Consider the following 27,774-nt stretch of genomic DNA (forward strand, 5'->3'; position numbering starts at 1 on the left):
GAAACAGTAATCAATAGTAATCAATGATAATCACTAATAAAATAATGGGCAGTTACAGCCCTAGACTGTGTGTTGATTGGCTCAGTGGTGTGTGCAGGGCACCAGGCAGAACAGATGGTCCACCCACACAGGCGTTTGACTCAATTGCTTTGAAATATGAAAGACGTTTGATTTCTTTCACCTCTTCATATTTTGACCATAAATCCTATTCATTCATTCCATACAAAGCTAGGTCCACTGTCACTGTCTCCCAGTAGACAGAGGTACAATGTCAGAACTACAATAAAGATGGCGGTGCATCTAGAAGATTCCCATTCAGTATTAGTAGGCCAGTGTCCAATCTGGTGTGGCATCTGCTTCAAATAACTAGTTTGACGTCGTCAACCACTAGGCAAGGGCGCCGATAGTGTGGGTGCCTCGGGGCTAAAGCACCCAGGAGAAATGGCGAGCACCCATCACAAACTCATCACGAAAAAAGAAAAAGAAAAAACCTCCGACATCTACACTTCATGGAGTACATGTTTTGTACCAAATCAACCTAATTAACCACATTAAAGTAAAAAAAAAAAAAAAAGGTAACCAACCCGAAAAAAATTACTAAATTTTCGCGCAGCTCGGACATAAATCGGCGCCCCTGGGTGCCCCATGGCCGACCTCCGTAGGGTTTAATTCTGAGGGCAGTGATAATCAAGTCAAGGACCCCCAAATGTATGTGTTTGGTTGCGGACCCCGATGTTGTGCCATGGACGGGATCCCATACATGATTTGTGTTGTTAAAATGTAAAAAAATATATATTTTGGCTCGACACAGATAGCACAACGTGTCACATATGAGCTTGTAGTATGCTACTATTAGCCAATGTATATGTTAAAGTACAAGTCTGAAACCTGTAAGATCGAGAAAGGTGTGCTTGTTTTTCGTAGCGAGTCAACACCGCTCGGCTAGGTGGGACTTACGGCACGAAACGAACGCTCCCTTCCTCGGAAACAGTCTAGGGGTTGAAGAGGTTGAACTTATTTTGTTGCTATATTAACACATGTTGCTGGGGACCCCCTGGAACCCCCTCATAGACCCCCGGTGGTCCCCGGACCCCACTTTGAGAAGCAACGTCTTAGAGTGTAATTTGGGTGCCTAAATGTCTCAATGGAAGAGTAGGGAGAGCACCTCCAACCACTGCACATGTAGCCTACTACTGTAGTAACATACTCTAACATAGAGAATGGTTCATATAACTTTACATCCATTAACATAAATCCTGAATTATAGCTTTTAGACCGTTTCTTTCTTATGACCCTGTCAGAACCTGTTGTGTCCCACTCTTGGTCCCCGTCCCATGGATTGGGAAACCCCCCCCCCCCCCCCAGGGCTTTTAGCCACAGAATCCTCCCGCATATGAACTTCTCTCTGCTCCAATAAGGATTTAAAGGCTGCATTCAATAAAGTCACAATCTGCTAAAACCCATGACACCACATGGTTCATTGCATTTCCTATTGTGTGGCTTTTTTTTACGATGCGGTATCCATTTCAATTCAGAAAGCCTTTATTGGAAGAGGTCAGCGGTGGAAGAAGTATTCAGATGTTTTTTTACTTAAGCAAATGTAGCAATACCACAATGTAAACATATAAATACATGTCTTGCATTCATAATTTTACTTTAGTAAAAGTATTGGCATCAAAATATACTTACAGCACCAGAGTAAAAGTACTATATTTCTGCCAAATGTGTCAAAAATAGCCGATCTAGAAGCTTCACAATGCGTCGCTTTTTCGAATAGCTGAAGATTAAAATGTGGCGTTGGTCTTCAACAGGGGGTCCGGGACCCCTAGGGGCTCCTCAGAGTTACTACGGGGGGGCTGCCAAATCGTTTTGCGATAGGGACTTTTTTTCTGTATTATTATTAGCCACTTGAACCCTAGCAACCCTATTCTGGGGGGAACATTTACCAAAAATCCTACGTGTTGTGAGCTTGTAGATTGGCTATGTTACACAAACATATTCATCTCTGTCTCTCAGCTAAGGGGTTCTCTGCCTGAAAAACTTTGAAGACCCCTGAAATAGTGCTTAAGTTGTTAATGTATACTATGTTTTGTAATAATAACCTACATCTGAAAAGTAACTGAAGCTGTCAAATATTCACGGTGGCGCAAAAAGGACAATATTGCATCGGTGGTATAGAGCATTGGTTGTCAAAGTGGGGTCCGGGGACCCCCAGGGGTACTTGAGGGGGTTCCCAGCTAAATGATGGGTAGGAACCAAATGGACCCTTATGGGTCTGTAACTCTGAGAGTGTTAGGGTCCATTCGGTTCCATTTGTACACTCTCAGAGTTAAATTAACATTGATTTTAGAATATAAATTGGGGTCCCAGTGATAGAAATGTCATTAAATGGGGGTTCGTAGCGCATGTCAAACTGGGGGTCCTTGAAATTAAAACGGTTGAGATTCACTGCTAGAGCCGTAAAAATCTTCTCTTATGGGGTTTCCTGGCATATATTTTTCAAATGGGGGTCCGCGGGCTAATAAGTGTCAATTTGGGGGTCCTTGACATGAAAAAGTTTGAGAACCACTGGTATAGAGGAGTAGAAGTATAAAGTATCAAAAAAATATGGAATATTCAGGTAAAGTAAAAGGACATTACAATTGTACTTTCTAACTACAGTACTTGAGTAAATGTACTTGCTGCTTTCCGCAACTGAAAGAGGCCATCTTTACACATATCTGTGTGTCTTTGTAAATCAATGTTGTCGGGCAGAAACCACGTATCTCCATACCTCCATACTTATCATGCGTTTTCGTAAATGATTGCCCTACTTCATCATTCTACAGTGTCACACAAAAGTAGCACAAATAGCCAATCTACAAGCTTGACCTTGTAGATTTGCTATTGTTGCCATTTTTCAATTAGATAATAATAAAAGCAACATATTTGGACATGAGGTTTCCACCCTGACAGAGACGAAAATGCTAAAGAGTTTTAAAGGGTTGTCTGTTGAACCCGATAGCATTTATTGAACCGTTCTTTTACTAGTGGGCCTGGTCCTGTCCATAGAGAACAATTACATTGCATGTGTTTTTTATGGCAAACGCAGAAATAGAGCCCTTCTTTTTTTCTTTTTACTGCTTCCCAACAAAATGACCCCGTGTTTTTATGAGCCTGTTGTGAGATTGGATCTGCAGATGGAATAGGTGTGTGTGTGTGTGTGTGTGTGTGTGTGTGTGTGTGTGTGTGTGTGTGTGTGTGTGTGTGTGTGTGTGTGTGTGTGTGTGTGTGTGTGTGTGTGTGTGTGTGTGTGTGTGTGTGTGTGTGTGTGTGTGTGTGCGTGCGTGTGTCGTCTAATATAGAGAGGGTACAGTGTGTGCATTTGTGCTGCATGTGCAAATATTCATGGGTGTACAGTAACCTATAGAATTGTATATGCACACATCCCTGTGTACTCAATGCTGTGTGTGTGTGTGTGTGTGTGTGTGTGTGTGTGTGTGTGTGTGTGTGTGTGTGTGTGTGTGTGTGTGTGTGTGTGTGTGTGTGTGTGTGTGTGTGTGTGTGTGTGTGTGTGTGTGTGTGTGTGTGTGTGTGTGCATACATACGGGCATGTCAACATTTCCAGACTTTCAAAAAATGTAATAAAAAAACTAAATGCTCAAAACATTTTAACATTTTGAAAATAATAATCTAAAGTAAGTAAAATAACCGATCTACAAGCTGACGACCTGCTGCATCGCTTGTAGACCGACTATTTTTCCTGACACCTTCATCTATCTATCTATATATCGTCTCAGTCGGGTGGAAACCTCACATGGCCAAAACTGTTCAGGCTACAAAAGCGTAAAAAATAGCAGATCAACAAGCTCGAAATGTGTCGCTTCGCGCCACATTTCGAGCTTGTAGATCTGCTATGTTTTACGCTTTTGTGTGCCACTGTAGTATGTATGATCAAGTAGGGAATTAACTTTCTGCCTGACGCAACATTATATACTATAATTCAGGGAATCTCTGTGTGTGCCTGTCACAGAAAAATGTCCTTGGTGTAACTCGGACAGCGTCCGTCCGACCGTTCGGTCTCAAACTTGGTGTGTATGTGTCTCATACAGTATGACCCCGGAGGTGTGTTAAAAATCCCCCACAGTGCTGGAGAAAGACCAGGACATTCTAGGCCGGTCCAAAGGGTGCCGGCCTATTACGTACAAAACAGGGCTTAAGTGTTTAAGACAGTTTGAAGCATGTATGAACACAAAGCCCCCCCCATATACAGCGTCTCCCTGACAACTCACCTTTCGAGCCGTGGAGTCTGTTGTCTGTAACCGCGGCAACCCCCTCCGCCTCCATCCTCTGCCAAGCTGTTTTCTGTGGAGTTTTATTGTGGTGCAGTTGAAAGACAGGTATTAACACATCGAGTGCCAGAGTTAAAAAAAAAAAAAGGGTACATCGTTTCTTACCGTTTAGGCCGATCGTTTTAGAGCTGTAGAAGCCTCCACGAGGGGGCACGGTGGCGCAGTCGGTAGCGCTGTCGCCTCACAGCTAGAAGCTTCTGGGTTTGATTCCCGCCGGGGACACTGTGGGCCATGGGGGGCGCGTTCTCTCCTCCGCGTCATCAGTGCCCATACCCTAGGTGGGGTTGGCGAAAGGGCCTCTCTGTGTGGAGTTTGCATGTTCCCGTGTCCCCTAGTACCCTCACAAAAACATGCTGTAATCCTGGTCTCTGTACTGCCTCCCCCTGGGTCCTGGGCTCCGGGGCTCCCCCTGGTTCCGGGGCTCCTGATGGAGGGGAAAGGAACTGGTTGGAATAACGTGTTTCTTCCACGCGCTACGTCCAACCAGGGAACCTCCCCCCTGTCAGGTGATAAGAAGTGGCTTGCTAGCTCTCATGCATTGAAGGAGGCATGAGCTCGGCTCTAGGCTCTACCTAGGCTGGCAGAGGGAGTCTAGCGTCCAGGATTACTTAGATAATTGGCACTGGGTGAAAAAATGGGTTACACAAATTGTGGGATAAAAATGTAGAAGTAAAAAAAAAAGAAGCCTCCACGAGCTATTCATTTCTATGATTCTATGATTATATGTGCTCAGTGGCGTTTTGAAACAATATAATGAATAAATAATATAATATAATGTATTTAAAGTAACTAGTACCTAAAGTTTCCAAATAATTGTAGTGGAGTAAAAGTAGCCTACACTATTTGCCTAATGTGTAGTGGAGTAGAAGTAAATTTATAATACCTCGAAATTGTACTGAAGTACAGTACTGGAGTACATGTACTTAGTTACTTTACACCACTGCGTTGTAGTATGATCAAGTAGGGGCGTTCAATTACGAAAAAATCAAATCAAAATTAAAACATGGAGATAAGAGGTCTCTGCCCCCGACATAGAGACGAGATGAAGCACGCGTAACGGGACATCGACGGGGGCCTTTAAAGTCGGGTGTTATGCGGTGCAGAAGCGAGAGTTCTGTTCCAGGTTGTATAGCACCGCTTGTGTGATTCCCTGAGGCTATGTGACAGGAACAACCACTCAATCCCCCTGTCTACTGAATACTGACAAGACTCTCACACACAACCCTCATATCCATATCACACACGGCTTTAGCCCATTCAATACGGGAACGCATACCGTGTCATCATTTTACATTTATTTGACTATTTGTTTTGAAAAATCGTGAAAATGTGTGCTTTTTTTTTTTTTTTTTCAAAGAGAACATTTGTGACTCAAATCTTTGCTTCTGGGGGTTCCTGGAACTAAATATTTTGAGATGGGGGTCCGCGACCAAATACATTTAATGTTGGCGAGAGAGAGAGAGGTTGTATGAGAGCTATTATATAACGATTTAGTTGTTAAACTTCAGTGGAACAGGCCTCATTACACTGAATGACATTTATGGCTACAACCCTGTTGTCGAAAATCAGTGGTTGAGTAACTAAGATCATTTAACTCAAGTCGTTAAGTGTAATTTTGAGATATTCTCCCAAAGTCAAGTCAAAGCCAGTTTGGAATAGAATGGTTTTGTTGCTCAATGGTAAAGGACAGTAGTGTACTGTCGCTTTTCTTTTGTCTTTAGTTTTTTTCATAGATTATTGTCCTACTTTGTCATACTACAGTCTCGCACACAAGTAGTGAAAATAGCCGATGTACGATGTGACGCGTTGTGAGCGCCACATCGAGACGCTCACCGCCCCATGTCTCGGACAAGACGTGATTTTTCGTAACGGCATCCCGGAGAGCATCTGCCGACGCAGCGTGGTGTCTGATATATGTGATAAACGCCCATTTCACCCTCCGCTGGTCCCAACAGGGTGGGGGGGGGCGGGGGGGGGGGGGGGGGGGGGGGGCAGCAATCCCGACGATTAAAGCCTCATTATTAATTTATCTCCAGCCTTCAACTGCTTGACATGCATGGGCTGAGAGCACACCAACACACACACACACACACACACACACACACACACACACACACACACACACACACACACACACACACACACACACACACACACACACACACACACACACACACAGAGAATCACCAATCACGCATGCATACCCACACACACTTGACATATCATGGCTGATGTACACCTTGCTCCGCATCACTTTGTGCATCGAAAACAGCCAATCTACAAGCCCACGGCACATTGCTCCATGACGCGTTGTGAGCTTGCAGATCTACTATTGTTGCAACTATGTATGAATCCGGCCTTACGCTTGCTTTTTTGCAAGACACTTGCAGGTGACTGGCAAGAGCACGCACGCGCACACACACACCCACACAGTGCTATCGCCAACACACAGTGCTTTTCTACATGCATACCGAAAAGTGTTAATATGGCCTCTTTTTAAAACAGCTCTCTCGCTTTGGCAAAGGAGCTTAATTCCATCGGAGAGCTCGCGAGCCGGACAGCCGTAATTACATTTTGTGACACAAATCCTTGCCTCTCAAATTGAGCGTTTTATTCCTGAACCCTGCCCCCCCCACCCCCCCCACAGCCATTCATACCTCCTTATTCCCCCCATAAATCCCCCACTGCATCCTCTCAGAAAGTCAATTTAAGACTGAAAAGACAGCGACACCCTCCTCCTCCTCCCCGAATCCTTCAACTCTATATAGCGTCCTTGAAATCTCAACAGTTTCACTTCTGTTCTAGTCAACAGCCTTTTAAAACGCTCCCACATGTCAAAGAAAGAAAGAAAAACGAAACGTCTTAAGTAGTGAGCTGCCACCAAAGCGGGAGAGTCTTTTTTTTTTGTATTAGGAGCCATCACACCCAGCCTGGCTATAGCCAGAATCCCAAACCTCCCGGGGCTGCCTCCGCGCCGCCTCTGCCCTTGTTACAATGAAATTGGTGACCTGCTGAAATATGTGACCATCTTGTGGACTTCACATAAACATCCATGTCCGAACCAAACAAAGGCACTGGATACCATGTCGGAATTAATGGACTGTGACATCAAAGTCCACGGGCCAATCACAGCACAGACCCCAGACCACAGAAAATCCACTGAATGTTCAAAGTTCTGTTTTTTTGGGTGTAATTGAGGTCAGAAAACCTAAAAAAAAAAAGAAAGTCACGAAACCCTTAACACATTCACTGCCAGGTATATTAATTAATTAATGAATCCGCTGCATTTTTTTTACCTTATATTGACGATCCACGTGGAGTCACTGGAGCCGCGATGTGTACACGGATGTAAACAAAGGGTGTCTGGGGGGTGGGGTCGGGTCGCCTCTATCCACCGGGGGGAAAAAAGTGTAAACTCGATCGGCCATGTTGCTGCTATCGGCCGTTGAAAGGAGCTAGATGTGTTTTTCTACAACTCCTAATATACTGTAGGAGTGGACGGAAGTACATTTTTGTGGGATGACGTCACATCCGTCCATTCCTTCTTTCAGAGTCAAGAGATCATTCCTAGGTTGCGGAAGAATGCCCTCTTGTTGAATAAAAAAAAAATAAAGTTTGAATTGACATATATCTATGTCATTGGCAGTGCATGTGTTAAGAACAACCTCAAAATGCTACTATTTGAACAAGCATTTTCGGAATGTGACATGATTTTATTTCCACGTTTGTGTTATTATCTGCTGTCCTGTTTCCGATGAATTGTACAGGCTTGTTTCTGTTTCTAACTGTTTTAATACCTCGTTTTGTTTTAATCTTTGTGAGATCTCTCTGTGAAATAGAATTTGACTTACTTACTTGCACCAAATCTTGCCATCTCGCCAATCTTGGCGAGTGTTCCCCCGGAATACAGATGAAGTGGTTAATTCACTGTGCATTCTGATTACCGCTGGCTTCCCACTCTAGCTGCCTAATCGGGGTCTAATTTATACTCCTGGGACCTCCAGGTGAATGAGATTCAGGACACCAGCTGAATGTCATTTACAATTGAAGGAGACTTCTCATTCTCCAGGCCACCGAGGAGAGAGAACCTGCTTTATTTCAGTATAGTGAGGCTTGTTCTTAACCATGCAAACCCTATATGGTTGACTGCAGGGCTGCAGGGCTCTGTACTAGGGTTTTCTGTTATTGTGGGGAAAGCTTTCGCGGAAAATAGCCGATCGACAAGCTCACAACGCGTTGATCTGCTATTATCTGTGAAATCTTTCCCCCACACTACGGATGCTGACGTTTAAGTGGTTAGAGGGGCATAACACCCTTTTTCCACATTAAACTATGTCATTAAAGGAGTAGTTCACCCAAGCAAATTACTTATTTACGATCAATTTCACACCCCATGAAGCATTGAATACATGGATTTTTTTTTTTTTGGCGCATTCCTAAGCCAATAATTTGATGACTGCCGGAGACAATAATGTGATGACTGCCGGAGACTCAAATGCAGGTCAATTGAGTCTCCTACTGTACTTTTGACTCCACTACATTTCTAGGAAGGGAGTCTTGGTCAAATTGACATTTCTGCCTATTTCTACTCTCCTAACACTGCTGCATCATTGTGCCGTGTTGCCTATGCCCTAAGCCAATCAGAATGGTTGTTACATTCCAAAATGATTTAGGCAGAAATGATTTTGAATGTAACAAGCGTTTTGATAGGCTGAGAACATATAGGCAATAAGGCAAGATGAAACAGCAGTGTTCGGAGAGTTGTATTGTGCTTTTTGCTTTGGCAATGTAAACGTATGTTTTCTCATGCCAATAAAGCCCTTTGAATTGAATTGAATTGAATTGAATTGTTCGGAGAGTAGAGTTAAGGCAGATATAAATAAAGGCAGATAAACATGACTTAGGCAAAAATATGTGTTTTACTTTCTGCCTAAGTCATCAAGGTGACTTAGGCAGACAGTGTTTTTCTTCTTCTTTTGTCTCTCCTGAAAACCATAAACATATGAGTTAGGCAATTATGCTATGAGGAACACAATGCTTGTCCCAGTTTACATGTGATTAGTTTGAGGGGTTGCGGCCTGAAAAGTTAACCCTTATAACATTGGTTCTCAAAGTGGGGTCCGGGGACCCCCAGGGGTCCTTCAGGGAGTTCCAGGGGGTCCCCAGCTAAATGATGAATAGTTAGGAACCAAATGGACCCTTATGGGTCTGTAACTCTGAGAGTGTACAAATGGAACCAAATGGACCCTTATGGGTCTATCTCAAAGTTAAATAAACATTGATTTTACAATATAAATTGGGGTCCCAGAGACAGAAATGCCATTAAATGGGGGTCCGTGGCCTAATGCATGTCAAACTGGGGGTCCTTGAAATTAAAACGGTTGAGAATCACTGCTAGAGCCGTACAAATCTTCTCTTATGGGGGTCCCTGGCATATCTTTTCAAATGGGGGTCCGCGGGCTAATAAGTGTCAAGTTGGGGGCCCTTGACATGAAAAAAGTTTGAGAACCCCTGTCTTATAACATCCATCCACATACTCAACCCCCCTCTCCCTCTCTCCTGTCTCTCTCCCCGTCTCTCAGAGCCCCCGGCTGGGGTAGGAGCGCTGGGCCCCACGTTGGGCCTGTGGAAGTCCAGCTCCCTGGAGAGCCTGCAGACGGCCGTGTCGGAGGCCCAGCAGAGCCGCGCGCAGGCCGACGTGCCCTTCCACCGGCCGCGGCCGACCGTCATGGTGCGCGGCCGCGGCTGCAACCAGAGCTTCCGCGCCGCCATCGACCGCTCCTACGAGGGAGGCGCGTCGGACGACGGTAAGGACGCATTGTATGACATTAAATTGAAGACGGAGATGTTTGAAGCACTTAACCCATTCACTGCCAGATTTATTTCTGGCTGTGTTTGCCCACTGCCAGCATTTATTTTTTTTTTTTTTTACTTTGAACAGGTCACAAAAAAATTCTATTCATTATGTCAAGTCAAAAAATGCGTAATTCAAAAGGAGATCTCTGATGGTGATATCAAAGAAAAGGACCCTCACACTGTCAGAAACCTAAAAAAAAAAAAAAAAATGCTCTTTATTGTGACGTTTCGGCCGCTAGACCTTCATCAGGACAGACAATGTCTGATGAATGTCTAATGACCGAAACGTTGAAATGAAGAGCTTTTTGCAAGTTTCTGACAGTGTGTGCGGGTCCCTTTTCTTTGATTATTTGTATTACGAAAAAAAAGAAAAAGTATGACAGTACAGTAAAAATCACACCCAGTGTGAAGTGAGCGGTGTTATTTAGCAACAACAGTGGTTATCACAGTGATGGAAGCTCACTTAAAAAAAAAGTAATTTTTTTGAAGTGCGTCGTGATATTTATAGGTTATTAATTTCATCATGCGTCTCGCTAGCCAATCACAGTCATCATGCGTCTCGCTAGCCAATCACAGTACTGAGCAACGGGTGTGAATAGTCAGCCAATCACAGTATAGCGAAAGACACATTTTCACGACGGTCTTTTCAAGACGGTCCCAAACCCACTTATAGGAGCGGCTACACCGCTCAACAAAAAGGTGCTAGCACCTGAAGAAGCAAACAAGCGAAACGCGTTGTGCAAATAAAGAAAGCAAAATCAGTCCTGGAGTTGTGCGGTCCCTTCTTTTGAAGGTTTTTCCTTTTAGTTATATATATATATATATATCTTAAAGCGAACATTTGTAACTCAAATATTTGCTTCTGGGGGATTCTACAAATGTCTTTTTTCATGTCAAGGACCCCCAAAAAGATATGTATTTGGCCACGGACCCCCATCTGAAAATATGTTGTTCCAGGGACCCGCCCAGAAGCAAAGATTTGAGTTAAACATGTAGCTATATTCAAAGATTCGCACACATTTTCACGATTGTTTTTCAAAAAATAGCAGATCTACAAGCTCATAGGGCGGCACTCGGTGCCGCCCTATGAGCTTGTATATCTGCTATTTTTGAATAGTCCAAAGAAATTGTAAAATGACACACAGATGCGTTCCCGGTATTGATAGGTTAAAGACAGTTCCTTTTTAATACAGGACTGCTGGTTAGAAGTGAGACGTTCCTTTTAAGACATATGGGGGACACATTCATTGCACTAAGAAGCCACGTTTTCCCAAAACAAACTCCTGTAGTGGTTTACATAAAAGAGTGTCTCTGGGGCGGCGCCAGGGCTCTGCCATGGGGACAGTGCTTAGCCTGAGTACCTCTAATGAAATACTACACCCTTTTATCTCCTCAGCATTTTTGGGAGGAAGAGCAACTTAGTGTTTTGTCTTAGAGCAGCACATTTTAAATGCACTGCTAACCTTTACTGTAAGCCTCACTGCTGGTTGCATCATGTGTAACTAGGGACGTCCGATAATATCGGCCGATATTAGCATAAAAATGTAAGATCGAAAAGTGTCGGTTTAAAAAAAAAAACTATGGAGTGTGTGTGATATGAAATGTGAGCTTACCATAATCACAGTAATTCTTAATCATATTCCATCATGTTCAAGGGCTTTTGCAGAGACATGAGGCAGACTTCAGTCACTTTCAAATTAGAGCATTGCAGAGGGCAGGTGTGTGTGTGTCTGCGTCCAGCTGACGCTTATTGAAAAGCTAGCATCACAGTAATATGTTAGATGTATATACATATTGATAGTATAGCTATTTTATTTTATTAGATATGTGATGTTGTTACCTGACAATATATAAATATTGGTATCGGTTGATTGGTATCGGAAATTAGGAGTTAGATATCGGTATATTGGGTATCAGTAAAGAAAAAGTCGATATCAAACATCCCTATGTGTGTTTACTTTCAAGTTTCTGGTAGAGTTGACAAAATGATACTGTACATTGGGAGTAAAATGAAAATCCAGATATTGATACACTGAATGTGGTTATAAAACTATTTTGACAAAGATATGGATGGAATTATGTTCTGGGGGGGGGGGGGGGTAGATAGATGTCTTTGGTGATTGAATTTCCCTTGTCCGAAGAAAACAGATTTTATATTATTTTATATACAGACAGACAGACCTTTATAGATCCTGTGGTTAACCCCTTTAGACCTAGCCTCGCGTAGGGCAATTATTTTTTCTTTTTTTTTTGCACTGGCAGAATCGTCTGGTCCCAGGCTAATTTAGACCTGAGACCGATTCCTGAGACCTGAGACCGAAATGCTTTATGTTGTTGCTTTATCAGTGGTGCTCAAAATCAGGCCTATACATGTATTTGGCTGCCGACCCCCCAGCTCAAAATATAAATATAAAAAAATATATAAATAGGGACCCCCAAAAGTAAAGATTTGAGTGAAAAACGTTCCCTTTAAAAACATATATTGAAATCAAATATATGTTGAGTCAAATATTTGCACAAATGGTCAAGATGTTAAAAAATAGCAGATCTACAAGCTCATAGCGTGGCACTCGGTGCCGCGCTATGAGCTTGTATATCTGCTATTTTTTTGAATAGCCAAATGTCTAAAAAAAAATGGATAAAGTGGTTATACAAAGATGCGTTCCCGGTTTGAAGGGGTTAAATGTAGCAGTGCCAGCAGAATTTTGCAGTACAGTATGGTACTAATACTACTGTACCAGTGTGATAGAGCATAATCAGTACATAACTCATCAGATTTGTGGGAGCTTTTACAGCCAGGCTGATGCTATCTGAGGACGATGTCCACTCCCAACACCTAAATCTGCTTTATTGGGCCTGTGCAGCTCACAGCGGTGGAAAGTAACTAAGTACATTTACTCAAGTGCTGTGCACACTTTGAGGTACTTTTTGAAACAAATAGCTGAACTACAGTTTGAATATAGATCCGCTATTTTCAATGGATTTTGACAAGTTTTGAAAAATGTATATACTTGTACTTGGACTTGTACAAACAGACATTGGTGGAATAAGTACTCAGATATGTTAAGTAAAAGTAGCTATAGAGGATATGCGCATGCTTAAAGTGAATGGCACATCGAGTGGCAAAGAAACATGAAAAATGAGTTTAACATTGTTTAATGTTGTTTAATGCAATCAGATATGACTTTTCTGTTTGGATGCATGGGCTGTCAAGGCCAGAAAGTATTTTTTTGACACTCTATAGGCATTCCTGCATAACTTCCGGATTTGATGATGATGTCACACGCATATCCTCTATACCACCATGTAGATATACTCTGTTACAAGTAAAAGGCCTGTTTTCAAAATGTTACTTGAGTAAAAGTACAAAAGTAGTGGCATCAACTAGCCTGGCTCATATTCTTAGTAGTAAGTACCAAAAGTAAAAGTACGAATATGTTTGAAAATAGCAGATCTACAAGCTCACAATGTGTTGCATTGCGACGCATTGTGTGCTTGTAGATCGGCTATTTTCAAATAGCCTACAGTACGTATAAAATAGGGCTAAAGTGGTTTATAATAGAATAATTGATATATAGTAAGTAACTAGTAACTAAAGTTCTCAAATAATAACTGTAGTCGAGTAAAAATACAATATTTGCCTCTGAGATGTAGTGGAGGAGACGTATTGAAAATAGGAAATGCTCCAGTAAAGTAAAAGTACCTCAAAATTGTACTTGAGTAAATGCACTTAGTTACTTTACACCACTGCTAACAGAGTAGTTCTGCATTGTGGTAGCGATACTTTAATTTAAGGTAAAACAATCCGAGTACTTCCCTCCACCACTGGCAGCGTTCCACCACGTCTGCCAAGCGGCCCTCCTTGTACGCTTGGTATCCATGGTAACGCCAATAACCTGGGCTTGAGAGCTGTGCTACAGCAGCTGTGAGTACAAAGCACTTTTCCCTTGGACGCAGGAGTACTGCTTGTAGATCAGTGATTCTCAAAACGTTTTAGTAGGCTCTATGCACAGCAGCCATAGTGTGAAGACATTCACAGGTGTTAGTAATGATACTAATGAAGGCTCTGTTCCATTCTGGTCAAACAGAGTCAGGGTGCTGACGTTGTGCGTGTTGGCCCACTGGAAACACTCTGCTACACCAAGTGGCTCTAACATTTGGGTCCAGGGACCCTCATGGTTCCTTAAGGGGTTTCCAAATGGCCCCTTGCGAGGGGTGTAACTCTGAGAGTGTACAAATGGAACCAAATGGACCCTTACGGTTCCATTTGGTTCCATTTGTACACTCTCAGAGTTATGGGGGTCGTGGAAATTGAAACATCTGAGAACCACTGTGCTACACTAAATTGAACAGAGCCTTCATTAGTATCATTGGTAACACCTGTGAATGTCTTCACAATATGGCTGCTGGGCGTAGAGCCTATTTCAAGGACCCCCCAGTTACTCTTGAGAGTCCATTAAGGTTCCGTCTCTACACTCTCAGAGTTACAGACCAGTAAGGGGCCCATTTGGAACCCCCTCAGGGAACCGTGAGGGTCCCTGGACCACACTGTGAGACCCACTGTTGCAGATTGGTGGAGCTTTGTGTTGGACACAGAGAATCCCAGGGATGCTGCTTGTACAATAAACCTTTTTTTCAGCCCCAGACCCCCCGACCGTGTCTGAAACATACACTATGCCTTTACCTCTTAACACATTGCGTGCCAATCGCGTAGTTCTACGCAAACCTAAATAATTGTGCAGCGTGCCAGTCGCGTAGTTCTACGTGAAATGGTCTTTTTTTTTTTTTTTTTTGCAGTGACACATTTCATTGTAGGCCTCCCTCGCAGTGACACATTTCATTGTAGGCCTCCCTCGCAGTGACACATTTCATTGTAGGCCTCCCTCGCAGTGACACATTTCATTGTAGCACACCCGGATATGGAAATATCTGTATCCGGAGATTTTCGTTCCCATCCGCCGCCGCCCTAAAGCTTCCCCTAATCCGCCATTATCTCGGAGTTGTTTTTCTCCTCGCTGAACGCTGTTTAACAGAAACCGCGACTACTGCAAAATGGAATGTCGCCGATTGAAACAGTCTTCTCTGGGCCACTCACACAGCTACCCTGTGTGTGTACAAACAGTTTAACGTGCGATCATAAGGTATTTAGCGAGGTCTGTGGCGACGTGAAAAAAACAACAATAAATCGCTGCCACTGGAGAGTACATTATGATATTAAACTCTGGCGTGGAATGTGTTAAGCCGTGAGGCTTAACACATTAAAAAAAAATAAAATATATCTACAATTTATCTACAAGCCACATGTATATTTGATATTTTCTCTATTTTTGAAAATGTCTGGAAAATATTTTTAAAATGTTTTGAGATAAAACAATAAATATGTTGATGTAATTATGAACATCTGTGACGTATTTAAAAAAACTTGTAGGAATGTAAGAAAACTTGTAGGAATGTAGGAAATGCAAAATGCATACATAAAAATAAAAACAAGAAACACACTATTTACGATTAAATGGGTCACGGCCATACGACTGAGTAACACTTTTATATTATACATAACTGTGTTTAGCTCCAAACAAACATTGAAGATAGGTAGCAGTGGTGGAAAAGGTACTCACATGTTTTACTTTAGTAAAAGTATCAATACTGCAATATAGAAACACTGTTACAAGTAAAAGTCCAGAATTCAAAATGTACTTGATTAAAAGTACAAACGTATTGGCATCAACATGTACTTAAAGTAACAAAAGTAAAAGTATAAAAATGTTTGAAAATAACATATATACAAGCTCACAATGTGTCGCATCGTGACGCATTGTGAGCTTGTAGATCTGCTATTTTCAAATAGCCTATGGATAACATAGGGCTAAAGTGGTTTAGTGGATGTTTTATAATATAATGATTTATATCTGCAAAGTAACTAGTAACTAAAGTTTTCAAATCATTTTAGTGGAGTAAAAGTATAATATTTGCCTCTGAGATGTAGTGGAGTAGAAGTAAAAGAACTGGAAATTGGAAATACTCCAGTAAAGTAAAAAATACCTCAAAATTTTACTTAAGTACAGTACTTGAGTAAATGTACTTAGTCACTTTACATAACTGGTAGGTAGCAAATAGGACCACATTGGAAGCAATGTGTCCGTCATTGTGGACAGTTTAGCTAGCGCCTTCGTCCTTGCCTTAACGCATGACCTCCTCCCCCTCCCTCCTCTCTCCTCCCCCTCCCTCCTTTCTCCTCCCCCTCCGACAGACGACGACCTATCTGAGCAGAGCTCGGGCCGGGACACGCCCGCCAGCGGCTCCTCCCGCCAGGAGCTGGACACGGACGACGGCAAGAGCAAGAAGAACAAGAAGAAGAAGGCCAAGGCCAAGAAGGAGAAGAAGACCAAGGGCAAGAAGAAGAGCGAGGAGGCCTCCGACACCGACCCCGAGAAGAAGAAGAGGAAGGGCTTCGCCCTTTTGAGGTAAGAGAGATTTTTCTTCGACTTAATAAAAAGAAAAAATCACACCCAGTGTGAAGTGAGTGGTGCCTTTGATGATGTGTGTGTGCGCGCAAAGCCAGCGTGTGTGCGTGTGTGTGTGTGTGTGTGTGTGTGTGTGTGTGTGTGTGTGTGTGTGTATGCATGTCTTTAAGTGGCGCATGTGTTCCACTGTCTCTTGTTTGTGTTGAATTAGTGTACTTGGTTGCATGTTTGTGTTGCAATCAGCTGCAGCTGTTGAGGCCATGCTCGGACAGACACACTGTTGAGGCCGTGCTCGGACGGACAAACACACACGGTCAAATGTAGGAGTGGTTGGCACCAGTCAAAAATACAAACCCGGGGCGCCGATGGCGCCTGTTTCCCAAACAGGTCGGGAGCCATGTTTGGGTCACGGACCGATTTGTGTAGGTCGCGAGTAAATATCACCTTTTTTTCTGTTTTCTACATCTAAAAATATATATTATTTCCAAAAAATGTAAAAAGGTTTAAACAAAACAAAAAAACTTCTAAAGTATGTCATAAATAAAATTAACATATTTAATAACTTCCTTACCGTACTTATTTTTTAAGTTTAAGAAGTAGTGAAAATAGCAGATCTACAAGCTTCTTCGTGCCGTGTTGTGCTCTTGTAGATCTGCTATTTTCACTAGTTTGGGTCCCGGGCAAACGTCTACTTTCTCTTTTGGGTCTTGAGCTAAAAGTTTGGAAACCAGTGGCCTATTGGTTAAGTTGTGTACCATATACGTATAGGCTCTGATGCAGCCTGACAGCAAGTTCCGGGTTCGATTCCCGAGGCCGACAACCTTTGCTGTGTGAACATATTTGAAACAATTTAACAACAAAAAACTTGTATGGGGTCTCTGACACTGAATATTTTCAGATGGGGGTCCACGGCCAAATACATGGGCTTTGATATGAAAAAAGTTAGAGAACCACTCTGCCCTACAAAGCAGTGCAGTAACTACGTTGTTGGACACACAGTGAATGACTTGTGTATCCCAAAGGTCAAATTAGCCTTTGCGATTTTGGGGGATAAACAGTTAAATCAAGAACAGATACAATTAGTGTAATATCACTTATATGCCTATAGCCCATGTGGCACCAGTTTTTCAAAAATGTTCACTTTAAAAATGTATATATATTATATATACATTTTTAAAGCGAACATTTTTAACTCAAATCTTTGCTTCTGGGGGGTTCTTGGAACAAAATATTTTGAGATGGGGGGGTCCTTGGAACAAAATATTTGGACATGAACAAGTTTGAGCACCGCTGACATAGCAGCATACGTTTTTCTCAAAACTATTATAGGATTTAAAAGGCATGTGTAGAATCGGCCTCAGGTCTTAATGGGTCTTTTATCAGTTAAAGTATTTGCGTAGTTACTGCACTTTGGCTTTCCACCGAGCCTTACATCTCAAACGGTGCCGAGGCTAAACTGCACGCTCACACCCGCTAGCACAGGGCTAAATGCTAAACATTTTGTTCTCAGAGCTATCGTGCGTTTTCACCGCAGAGGCAAATGGAGGTCATTACGCGCATAATTTGCCCTTTTCCTTAATTCCGCCGTTGGAAGTAAAGCAGCATTTGAGAACTGCAATTAGATTGAGCCGTGCAATAGCGCGGCTAATTAAGTCATGTTTCAAGTTCAATAAGGATCATGTGGGCCAGACACAGGCCAGAGAGGAGACCGGGCCTCGACTCCTAACGCGCGGGGAGTCGTTTAACCGTGCTCAGACCTTGTCGAGTTATAAGACATGCTTAATGCTTGGCAGAAAGACTGAATTGTTTGGAAGTGTTTTCTTGGACTGTTCATCCTGTTAAATGCCATGTTGTCTAATTCAATCAGAGAGAGAGAGAGAGAGAGAGAGAGAGAGAGAGAGAGAGAGAGAGAGAGAGAGAGAGAGAGAGAGAGAGAGAGAGAGAGAGAGAGAGAGAGAGAGAGAGAGAGAGAGAGAGAGAGAGAGAGAGAGAGAGAGAGAGAGAGAGAGAGAGAGAGAGAGAGAGAGAGAGAGAGAGAGAGAGAGAGAGAGAGAGAGAGAGAGAGAGAACCATTGTATTAACATACCCTACCATACAGATGTATTAGTTATATTGTACAGTATTACCATCCTGTGCCATACACATTGGATCAAATAACATTTTATCCATTTAAATAAGTCCCTGCGTGTGCGCGCGTGTGTGCGTGTGCGTGCGCGAGTGCAAAGCATCTGTGTTGACGTTTCGTGTCAAAGAGAGCGCTGATAGACGCGAGCGGCGAGCTGCAGGCGACAACATTATGAATGTAATTAGGAGGTGTCTGCATCGATCTGCATCACAGCGCCTTCGCACACACACACACACACACACACACACACCCACCGCCCTGTGATCTGCACGTAAACAACACCCAGCAAACCCACCATGAGAGAGAGAGAGAGAGAGAGAGAGTGAGAGTTGAAGTGTGGAGGCAAAGAAATGAGGGCAATGCAAGTGTGAAAGCTGGAGAGAGATAGGGAGAAGAGTTCACAACTCCGCGAAACGCTGAAATAAAAATGAAGATGCACCCTCGAGGTCTAACGGAGCCGCATCCAAACAAACCACGGCTGTTTACGCCGATTCTAAACCACTTGTTTTTTAATTCAGCTTGACAGACATGATGTTAGTCAAGTGATGTAGTTGGATACAAACACGAAATGATCTTCACTCTTCAACATGTCGTCGCTTTTTGTTGTTCAACTCGCGTGCCGGAACTATAAAGCAGACAGACAGACAGACCTTGTTATAGGCCTTTATTGATCATGCAGGGGAATTCAATTTTCAAGGCAGTATTGCAGTTATGAAATACAGGAGAGATACAGAAAGACGGATATGGCTAAGAGTAAAATAATAATAATAATGATAATAATAATAATAATACAATAGGAGTAAACAAGGAGTAATACACAAGGATTAGGAATAAAGTGCCAAAAAACTAATGAGATTTAGGGTCTTGCTTGGCACTCTGCATTTACATTTTTTATCGCGTTGAGATGCTAAGAGCCATGTGGGGGAAACAGGACTTGTATCACTTTAGCGAGTTAAGCTAAATATATATCCTCATTTGCAGTGATTTTCAGGTCGCAACCCCCCCAATTTTTTTTTATTTTAACTGGACACCCCCCACCCTGACAATCACTTGGAATTGTAGGAGTTAAAGCATTACATCTAGTTTGACGGGCTTCCACAGATAAATGTTGTGAAAATAGCCAAGCTTGTAGATTGGCTATTCTCACAATTTGTGCCTTTTCCATAGGTCATGTTTGACCATTTTTTATAGTATTTTGTTTTTGTAAGATTAATTAAAAAACTCTTAAAAGTCCTTAAATTCTCCCTTTAGAAATGTGCAGATACTGTGTATATCACTTATACTTGGTTTGTTTACTGTTGAGTGAGAAAACAATGTTGCACATTAAGCAAATCCCCTTAATGTGCAACATCAACCCACAGTCTGAGAACCTCTGCTCCATCGAATGAGGGTCGTCAGCTTGTAGATCTGTTCTTTTCGTCCGGCAAAACACCGTCCTACGGAGCAACTATAAATGAAGCCTTAACTGCGCACAGCCAAGTACCTGGCCTACCCAAGTTCATCAATCACCCTGTCACATCTAATATCTGTCCCCGCGCGTCCTTGTCCCCTTGTCCCTTGGGTGTTCCTGTCCATGCTCATCCGCAGTGTGTGTGTGTGTGTGTGTGTGTGAGAGCCACCATCGCTCCATTATCGCCCTTGACACTTACGGCCGATTGGATTCTTATCAGCCCCATCTTGTGCGCACGCTCCCCCCCTCGCTCGGCGCTATCTCACCCCCCCCCCCCCCCCCCCCGGGGGCCTAATTGAATCTGGAGTGTCGGGAGAGTCCTGTGACACGCCGGCCACAGCGTGTCACCGACACGCCGAGATAAGGACTCCTTTTCCAAACGAACGACCGCAATCAACTAGCAAAGACATGCTGATAAAAGGAGGGTTGTTACCTGGGATTGGATTGAGCTGTACTGTTTAACCCCCACCCCCCCTTCCCACCCCACAAGACCACCAACCCCTTGAATTGTGCAGTTATGAGGGCGGCCGTATAGCTGAGTGAGTAGTGTAGGTTGTTTTGGGAATAGGAAGGTTGCAGGTTCGACCCCCCCCCCTCCCCTGGCTCACGTACTGTATCTACCTGTCCCAGCGAAGAAAAAAAAAATTGTAGCAAAATGACACTATGTAGGTAGTGGTTTGGGTTGGGTCGTGACCTTGCCATGATGTCACTTTTGGTGAGATTATGAGTAGTTGCTCCATTGATTAGAAATTGATCTAAAATAATCTGCTCATTGATTTACAAAGGCACAGTGAAACGGCTCTCAAAGTCACTCTTTTAATGACAACACCGGGCCACTGATATCTAGCCTGGTTCCAGACAAATCTGCCATTGCAAAAGAAAATTGCCCCCGGCAGATTAGGTCTGAACCCTCTCCATAGAGATTGGATGTATCTCCCTCCAAAGTTGTGACGGACCAATCAGGGCCCAGTGTGCAATCATGGGGCGGGTTTATCACCGGAGGCATTTTTTTTATTTATTTGCCCCTCGGAATTGCAGGTTCCACACAGAGATTCCAGACTAATATCTACGCCAGGGGTGTCAAACTCACGGTTTGGGGGCCAAATGCAGCCCCCAAAGAGGTCCAAATGCAGCCCCCAAAGAGGTCCCCCAACATGATTTTCAAATGTACTACTTTTGCTGCTACAGCTGAAAGAGAGTTTCCTTTTCCTTACCGAGCAAGGGATATACAGTACAGGCTGATTTTCCAAATAAGATGAGCATGCTAAAGTTGTTTAGCCATTACATTGTTTTGTGTTCTACATTTGTCTAACAAAGTTTCATTCGCTTAATATTATCTGCAACTGTAAAATCAGTCATTAAAGTAGCCATTCTATTTAATAGTAAACAAAATTGGCAAAAATATATACTGTAGTTATGATAATGACTTAGACAACAGGTTGGAAAACAAAGCGTACATGCGTGCCCGCAACTAGTCGCGGCCCTCATCAAGTCACCTTTCGCCCCCTCTCACTCCGAAATGAGTTTGACGCCCCTGATCTACGCAGTGATATCAGTCTGGGCCATGCCAGGCTAACTGAGAGTCTCTGGCCAGAGGCTTCTAAGTCCCAAACACCCGGCTAAAGCAAAAGGACGACCAACCTTTTCTTCCGCGGTCGGTCCAAAACTTCTGGAACAGCCCTTCGGATCTTCAAATCCAGACTCAAAACACACCTCTTCTCCCTAGCATTTGAATCACCCTAGACCAGGGGTCTTCAACAGGGGGTCCGGGACCCCTAGGGGGTCCTCAGAGTTACTACAGGGGGTCCGCCAAATCTTTGTGTGATATGATTTTTTTTTTTCCTTAACCACTTGAACCCAATCATCCCTTTTCTGAGGAGAACTTTAGCCAAAAATAGCAGATCTACAAGCTCACAACGCCTCACGCTGCGAGGTGTTGTGAGCTTGTAGATCGGCTGTTTTTTTTGCAAATAGGTGTTTGGTGTGAGGGAAAAAAGAGCAGACCAAGTAAACAAAAAAGGTTTAATCTTAAACACAATTTTATACAATATAGAGGGGGTCCCTGCTTCATCTTTCTCTCAGCTAGGGGGTCCTTGGCCTGAAAACGTTGAAGACCCCCTGCCCTAGACTCTTTCCATGTAGCCTGCAACCCTAATGCAAATAAATAAATTAATGCATGTCAAAATGTACACCTCTCCATCCTGGTAAATGTGTTTGTGGACTGTAGAATGTTTAAAATATTAATATTTAGCTAGGAGGCACAACATGTGGGAACAGACTAGAAGAGCTTCCATCGGGCCTTGAAGTTACGCGCTAACCAGAACCAGAGCGCTTTGCATTCACACCAACCCCAGCCTGAGGGCTAAAGACTTATTTTCCGTGGTAGATATCTTTTCTTGGGATCGACTGGAAAACGAAATCCCCACAAATTCAGATAAGAGAAAACCTATTTTATGCCTGAAGGGAAAGCCAAGGTGTTTAATGATTTACTGATAATAAAGTGTTAGTCTCTCCTCTCTCTCTCTCTCTCTCTCTCTCTCTCACTCTCTCTCTCACTCTCACTCTCACTCTCACTCTCACTCTCACTCTCTCTCTTACATACATGAATGGGATGAAGTGCTGTGGCTTTGTCATGTGATGCTAGTTCAAACCGCTTCCTCCTCTGAGAGGAAACATGTTGCCTGTCACTATTTCAGCTATTCGTTCGACAAAGTATATAATAGGGTTTAAGTGGTTAACCATTGTACAGATAGATAGATAGATTATTTTATTTTCGTGTCCTGCACAGAAAGTGCCCAACCCTCATGGGTTTATAAGACACCATGTTACGCTTGCAGCATGTCTACAGTATATTCACATAATACATTCACTTACATCTCAGAATTAGACTGAGTGTTCTGTCTTCTCTCCCAAGCTTGACAAATAACATCTGCCACAAACAAAACATATCTCAAGTGTGTCACAATCATCTAACTTCAAGGAAATCACCACACATAGAAGACACCTTTACTAACAAATGACTCTCTTATAAAAAAATGCAGATATGCAAGCTCACAGCGCGTCACTTTGTGCCGCTGCGAGCTTGTACATCTGCTATTTTTTAAAGTTGTCTTGAAAGTGTTCGGAACATCATTTTAGAATTTGTTTTAACACAACTCTCATGCTGGTTGTCCTTGGCACAAAAAGGTTTGAGTACTACTGATTTACTACTGAAGAAAGGAGTTTGTAGATATCGGCCTCAGGTCTTAAGGGGTTAATGTGTTGGTTTAAGCCGGGCTCACACACTACAGCATAATCAGAGAGATTTGGGGTCAGAATCCCCCCCCCCCCCCCCCCCCGACAGTCGGAACGGTTCCAATTTGAGGCTGATCAGAAGGGATGATCTGCTCAGATTATCCTGTAGCGTTGAGGGGTTCAAATATGGGATCTTAACCCATTTAGACCGGGGAAAGAATCTGTGTCATTTTTAGATTGCTTTGGCTATTCAAAAATAGCAGATGTACAAGCTATGAGCTTGTATACACGAATCCACGGAGCGCTGCCCTGTAGGTGGCGCCGCCATTGCTGCGGTGTCAAACTCAGTCAGCTGCTGCTGCGGTTCTGTCCGTCTGTTCACGTTACTCTTTACCTGCTTGGCTGTTGGAGCAGCCATAAACTACACAGGTTCAACCCGATTTTCTGTACATCTTTTTGTAAAGTTAGTGTTAGTAAAAGTTAGTAAAAAGCAGGTAAAAGAGTAACGTGAGCAGTCAGTGACTGCAGCTGACTGACACCGCGCAGCAGCAGCTGATCGAGTCTGACACCGCAGCAATGGCGGCGCCACCTACAGGGCAGCGCTCCGTGGATTTGTGTATAGACCTGCTATTTTTTGGGACAAAAATCTTGAAAATGTGTGCACATATTGGAATATATATCTACATGTTTAACTCAATCTTTGCTTTTGGGGGTCCCTGGAACAAAATATTTTCAGATGGGGGTCCGCGGCCAAATACATTTCGGGTGGTCCTTGACATGACAAAATATAAGAACCACTGATATATATATTTTAAAAAACTGTTAGGATTTAGAAGACATTTGTAGAATCCACCCAGAAGCAAAGATTTGAGTTACACATGCTCGCTTTAAAAGACAATATATAAATTCAAAGATTTGCATTAATGTTCACGATGTTTCAAAAATAGCAGATCTACAAGCTCATAGCACGGTCTTAAAGGGTTAACAGACCTGGGCCTCGAATTTCAGACATCATCTGGACGATTACACCGCCACTGTCCCCGAGTGGGACGGCGTAGCGGGAGTGGCACGCGACCAAGAGAGAGACAAGTCGGTAGGACAGTATGTTAAAGGGATAGTTCACCCCCAATCGATTTGATCAGTCACTTGTCTTGAACTGACTTGAATTCATGGATATTTTGTTTTGTCTTTGTCGCATTCCTTGGGTAATAATTTGATGACCAAGCGGACCGGTAGGCAGCGGTTCCGGTAGGAGACACAAAGGAGACTCTTTGTGTCTCCTACCGGAACCGCTGCCGGGCATCAAATTATTGGCTTAGGAATGCGACAAAAAACAAGGAAATGTCCTTGATTATTATTATTTTTTTAAAAGCCTATTCATGTTCCAGAAACACAATTAAATCACTAAATCACCATTATTTGTATGACATCTAATTGTCACGTAAAATCTCACGATGAACCGTAGATGCAACCGCGATTTCGAAATGAGTTAGTATCTTAAAACTCATGTAGTGTGAACCCAGCTTAAGTGGTCTTAATACCAAAACAACAAAGCAGTTGGTTGTACCGGGTGTTGTCAGCCCCCATGTCTCAGGGTTGAAAGAGATGGCCCGCTCGATAGCGTGTCTTGTTTTTTCTCCCGCGCTTCTCCATTCGCCTCACGTCTCGTCTGATTGCCACTGATTCCAACTGGAGGAGAAACCCTGACAAGCCGGTTGGTCAGCTTGATTGTTTTCCAACCTTGAGCACAGCTTGAGCATCAGCCTTCACCTATATAGCATATATATCATCGCGGTTGGGTGGAAACCTTGTAAGTCCAAACGATTTACTTGGCAGGAAATGAGAAAAAAATAACATGTGTTCCAGTCGAGCCAATATAGTTATTATTTAGTCACAAGCAGTGGAAAAAAGTACTCAAATGTTTGACTGTATCAATACTGCAATGTAGAAGTACTCCGTTACAGGTAAAAGTCCGGAATTCAAAATTGACTTGAGTAAAAGTACAAATGTATTGGTATCAAAATGTGCTTAAAGTACCAAAAGTAAAAGTACTAAAATGTTTGAAAATAGCAGATCTACAAGCTCACAACGTGTCGCGTTGTGGTTGTAGTATAAAACAGAGCTAAAGTGGTTAATGTCTGTTTTATAATGTAATCATTTATATCTGCAAAGTAACTACTAAATAGTTTTCATATAATAATAGTGGAGTAAAAGTACAATATTAATAAAAAACACAGACACTTCACAAAAAATGTGAAAATAGTAGACCCATAAGCTCAAAATGTGTCGCGATGCGACACGTTTTGAGCTTGTGGATCGGCTATTTTCGCCACCTTTGTGCGACACTCTTGTATCATGAAGTAGGGCATTAATTTATGAAAACAACATAAAAAGTTGAAATATGGAGATACAAGGTTTCTACCCATCATGGCAATATATAGGTGTATGTGAGAGAGAGACAGAGAGAGAGAGAGCAAGAGAGAAAGATACATATACTTACACATAGGAAAGGCCAACAAACTCCTGATGCATTGCACACAAGCCAAGACGAATTCAATTTTCTCTCTCTTACACACACACGTGCGCGCAAACACACACACACACACACACGCACACACACACACACACACACACACACACACACACACACACAGACACACACACACACACACACACACACACCTCTGTTACGTGTTATTATATGTGTCTTGTCTGTATTCAGCAGACAGTGGTGCCTGACACATTGCCTGAGGGACACTCGGTACTGGCATAACCTGGGAACACATTCATTCAGCACACACACACACACACACACACACACACACACACACACACACACACACACACACACACACACACACACACACACACACACACACACACACACACACACACACACACACACACACACACACACACCCCTCTACACAGAAAGGGTGGAGTGGTCAGAGACAATTATTATGTTTTAATGTGTCTTTAAAGGACCATGCTAGTGGTACTACATGTCATCGTCCATTGTCAACATTTCCCTCAAAATGGCTTTGTTCTACTTTAGATATCGCGTTTGTTTATGTTTTGTCCGCATTCAGCAAACGTGGCACAATGTACCTGATTGACTTTGTCAAGTTTGAAAAGCAGCACTAAGGAACCATTTTTCTTCAGCACTGTAGCTATGACTAACCCTAACTATAACTATATCATTCACCATTGTCTTTGTTATGGTATAGTTGTGTTGTGGACTCCACTTGAGTTGGAACTATTTTTAAAACAACATCTTTATAGGCGTGAAAGGCCCCCTACAGCCATTTTAGATACAATAAACGGTATAGTGATATTCAAAAAAGGGAATTAGCTATGCATATCAACTTTGATGTTGTTTTTTTTCACACGCTTAACCACTGAAACCCCATATGGTTGAGTGGAGTCCCTCAGGGCTTTTTGTTTTATTTTATTTTAGGGAAAGCTTTCGCTGACAATAGCCGATGGACAAGCTCACAACGCATTGTGAGCTTGTCGATCTGCTATTTTTCTGCGAAAGCTTTCCCCCTCAATACGGATGGAGGGGTTTAAGTGGCTAACCCACGTTTAAAAGTGTACGCTGATATATTATGTATATCAGCGCGTGTATGTGTATATATTCTAAGTGTGCACTGTGTAATTCTCTGCTAATGGCTAGATATATTGTAATTCTTCTCCAGAATTGTATTACAAGGACTTTACGTTCACTGGTACTTTATCTGTGCAGCCATGCTTGAGGCCGTGAAGCTTATTCAAAATCGTGTTTTAAATATGATTAGACACATTGCCATTCACAAGGATTTCGTCGGGATGTTGGGTGAAAAACCTCATGTGTCCAAAAACCGATTCAAAAGTAGCAGATCTGGGGGACACTGTAGCGATGTCGCCTCACATCTAGAAGGTCCTGGGTTCGATTCCCGCCGGGGACGCTGTGGGCGCTGGGGACGTGTCCTCTCCTCCGCGTCATCAGCGCCCTCATCTGTCAAGAGCTGCGCTTGAATCTGTCTGTAGCCGTGTTGACAACCCATGCACATTGGCTACAAGTGGTGTGCCATCAGAACAGGAAGCAGGCCGCGTTTTACCCAATCAAATGTAGTGGGCGGGATTTACATGTGTACAGCTCGTTCCCCACTGGAAACAAACCGAAACTCATTTAACAATAGCGTCCTCGGAGCCGACAAAACCACGAAGAGTTAGTAACATTTTAACTTGCTTTCATCATAGAAACAAGTGGGCTTATAACCAAACGATCCATGTTCTTTGGGAGAAATGGTGTTAGTGTTCCGTGGAGAAATA

At 42.9% G+C, this 27,774-nt stretch overlaps 1 protein-coding gene across 4 annotated transcripts in view; it reads left to right on the plus strand.

Moving 5' to 3' along the window:
- Positions 1–27,774, plus strand: part of LOC311041079 (partitioning defective 3 homolog B-like) — a 336,525-nt gene that overhangs the window by 185,195 nt on the left and 123,556 nt on the right. For all 4 annotated transcript variants that reach the window (XM_084051519.1, XM_084051520.1, XM_084051522.1 and 1 more), the window contains 2 exons: positions 9,914–10,138; positions 16,438–16,651. In XM_084051519.1, coding sequence (XP_083907645.1) covers positions 9,914–10,138; positions 16,438–16,651 — 439 coding nt within the window. The remainder of the gene's footprint in view (positions 1–9,913; positions 10,139–16,437; positions 16,652–27,774) is intronic.

Source organism: Gymnoscopelus microlampas (assembly GCF_963454915.1).
Source record: "Gymnoscopelus microlampas genome assembly, chromosome: 24".
Lineage (NCBI taxonomy): Eukaryota > Metazoa > Chordata > Actinopteri > Myctophiformes > Myctophidae > Gymnoscopelus > Gymnoscopelus microlampas.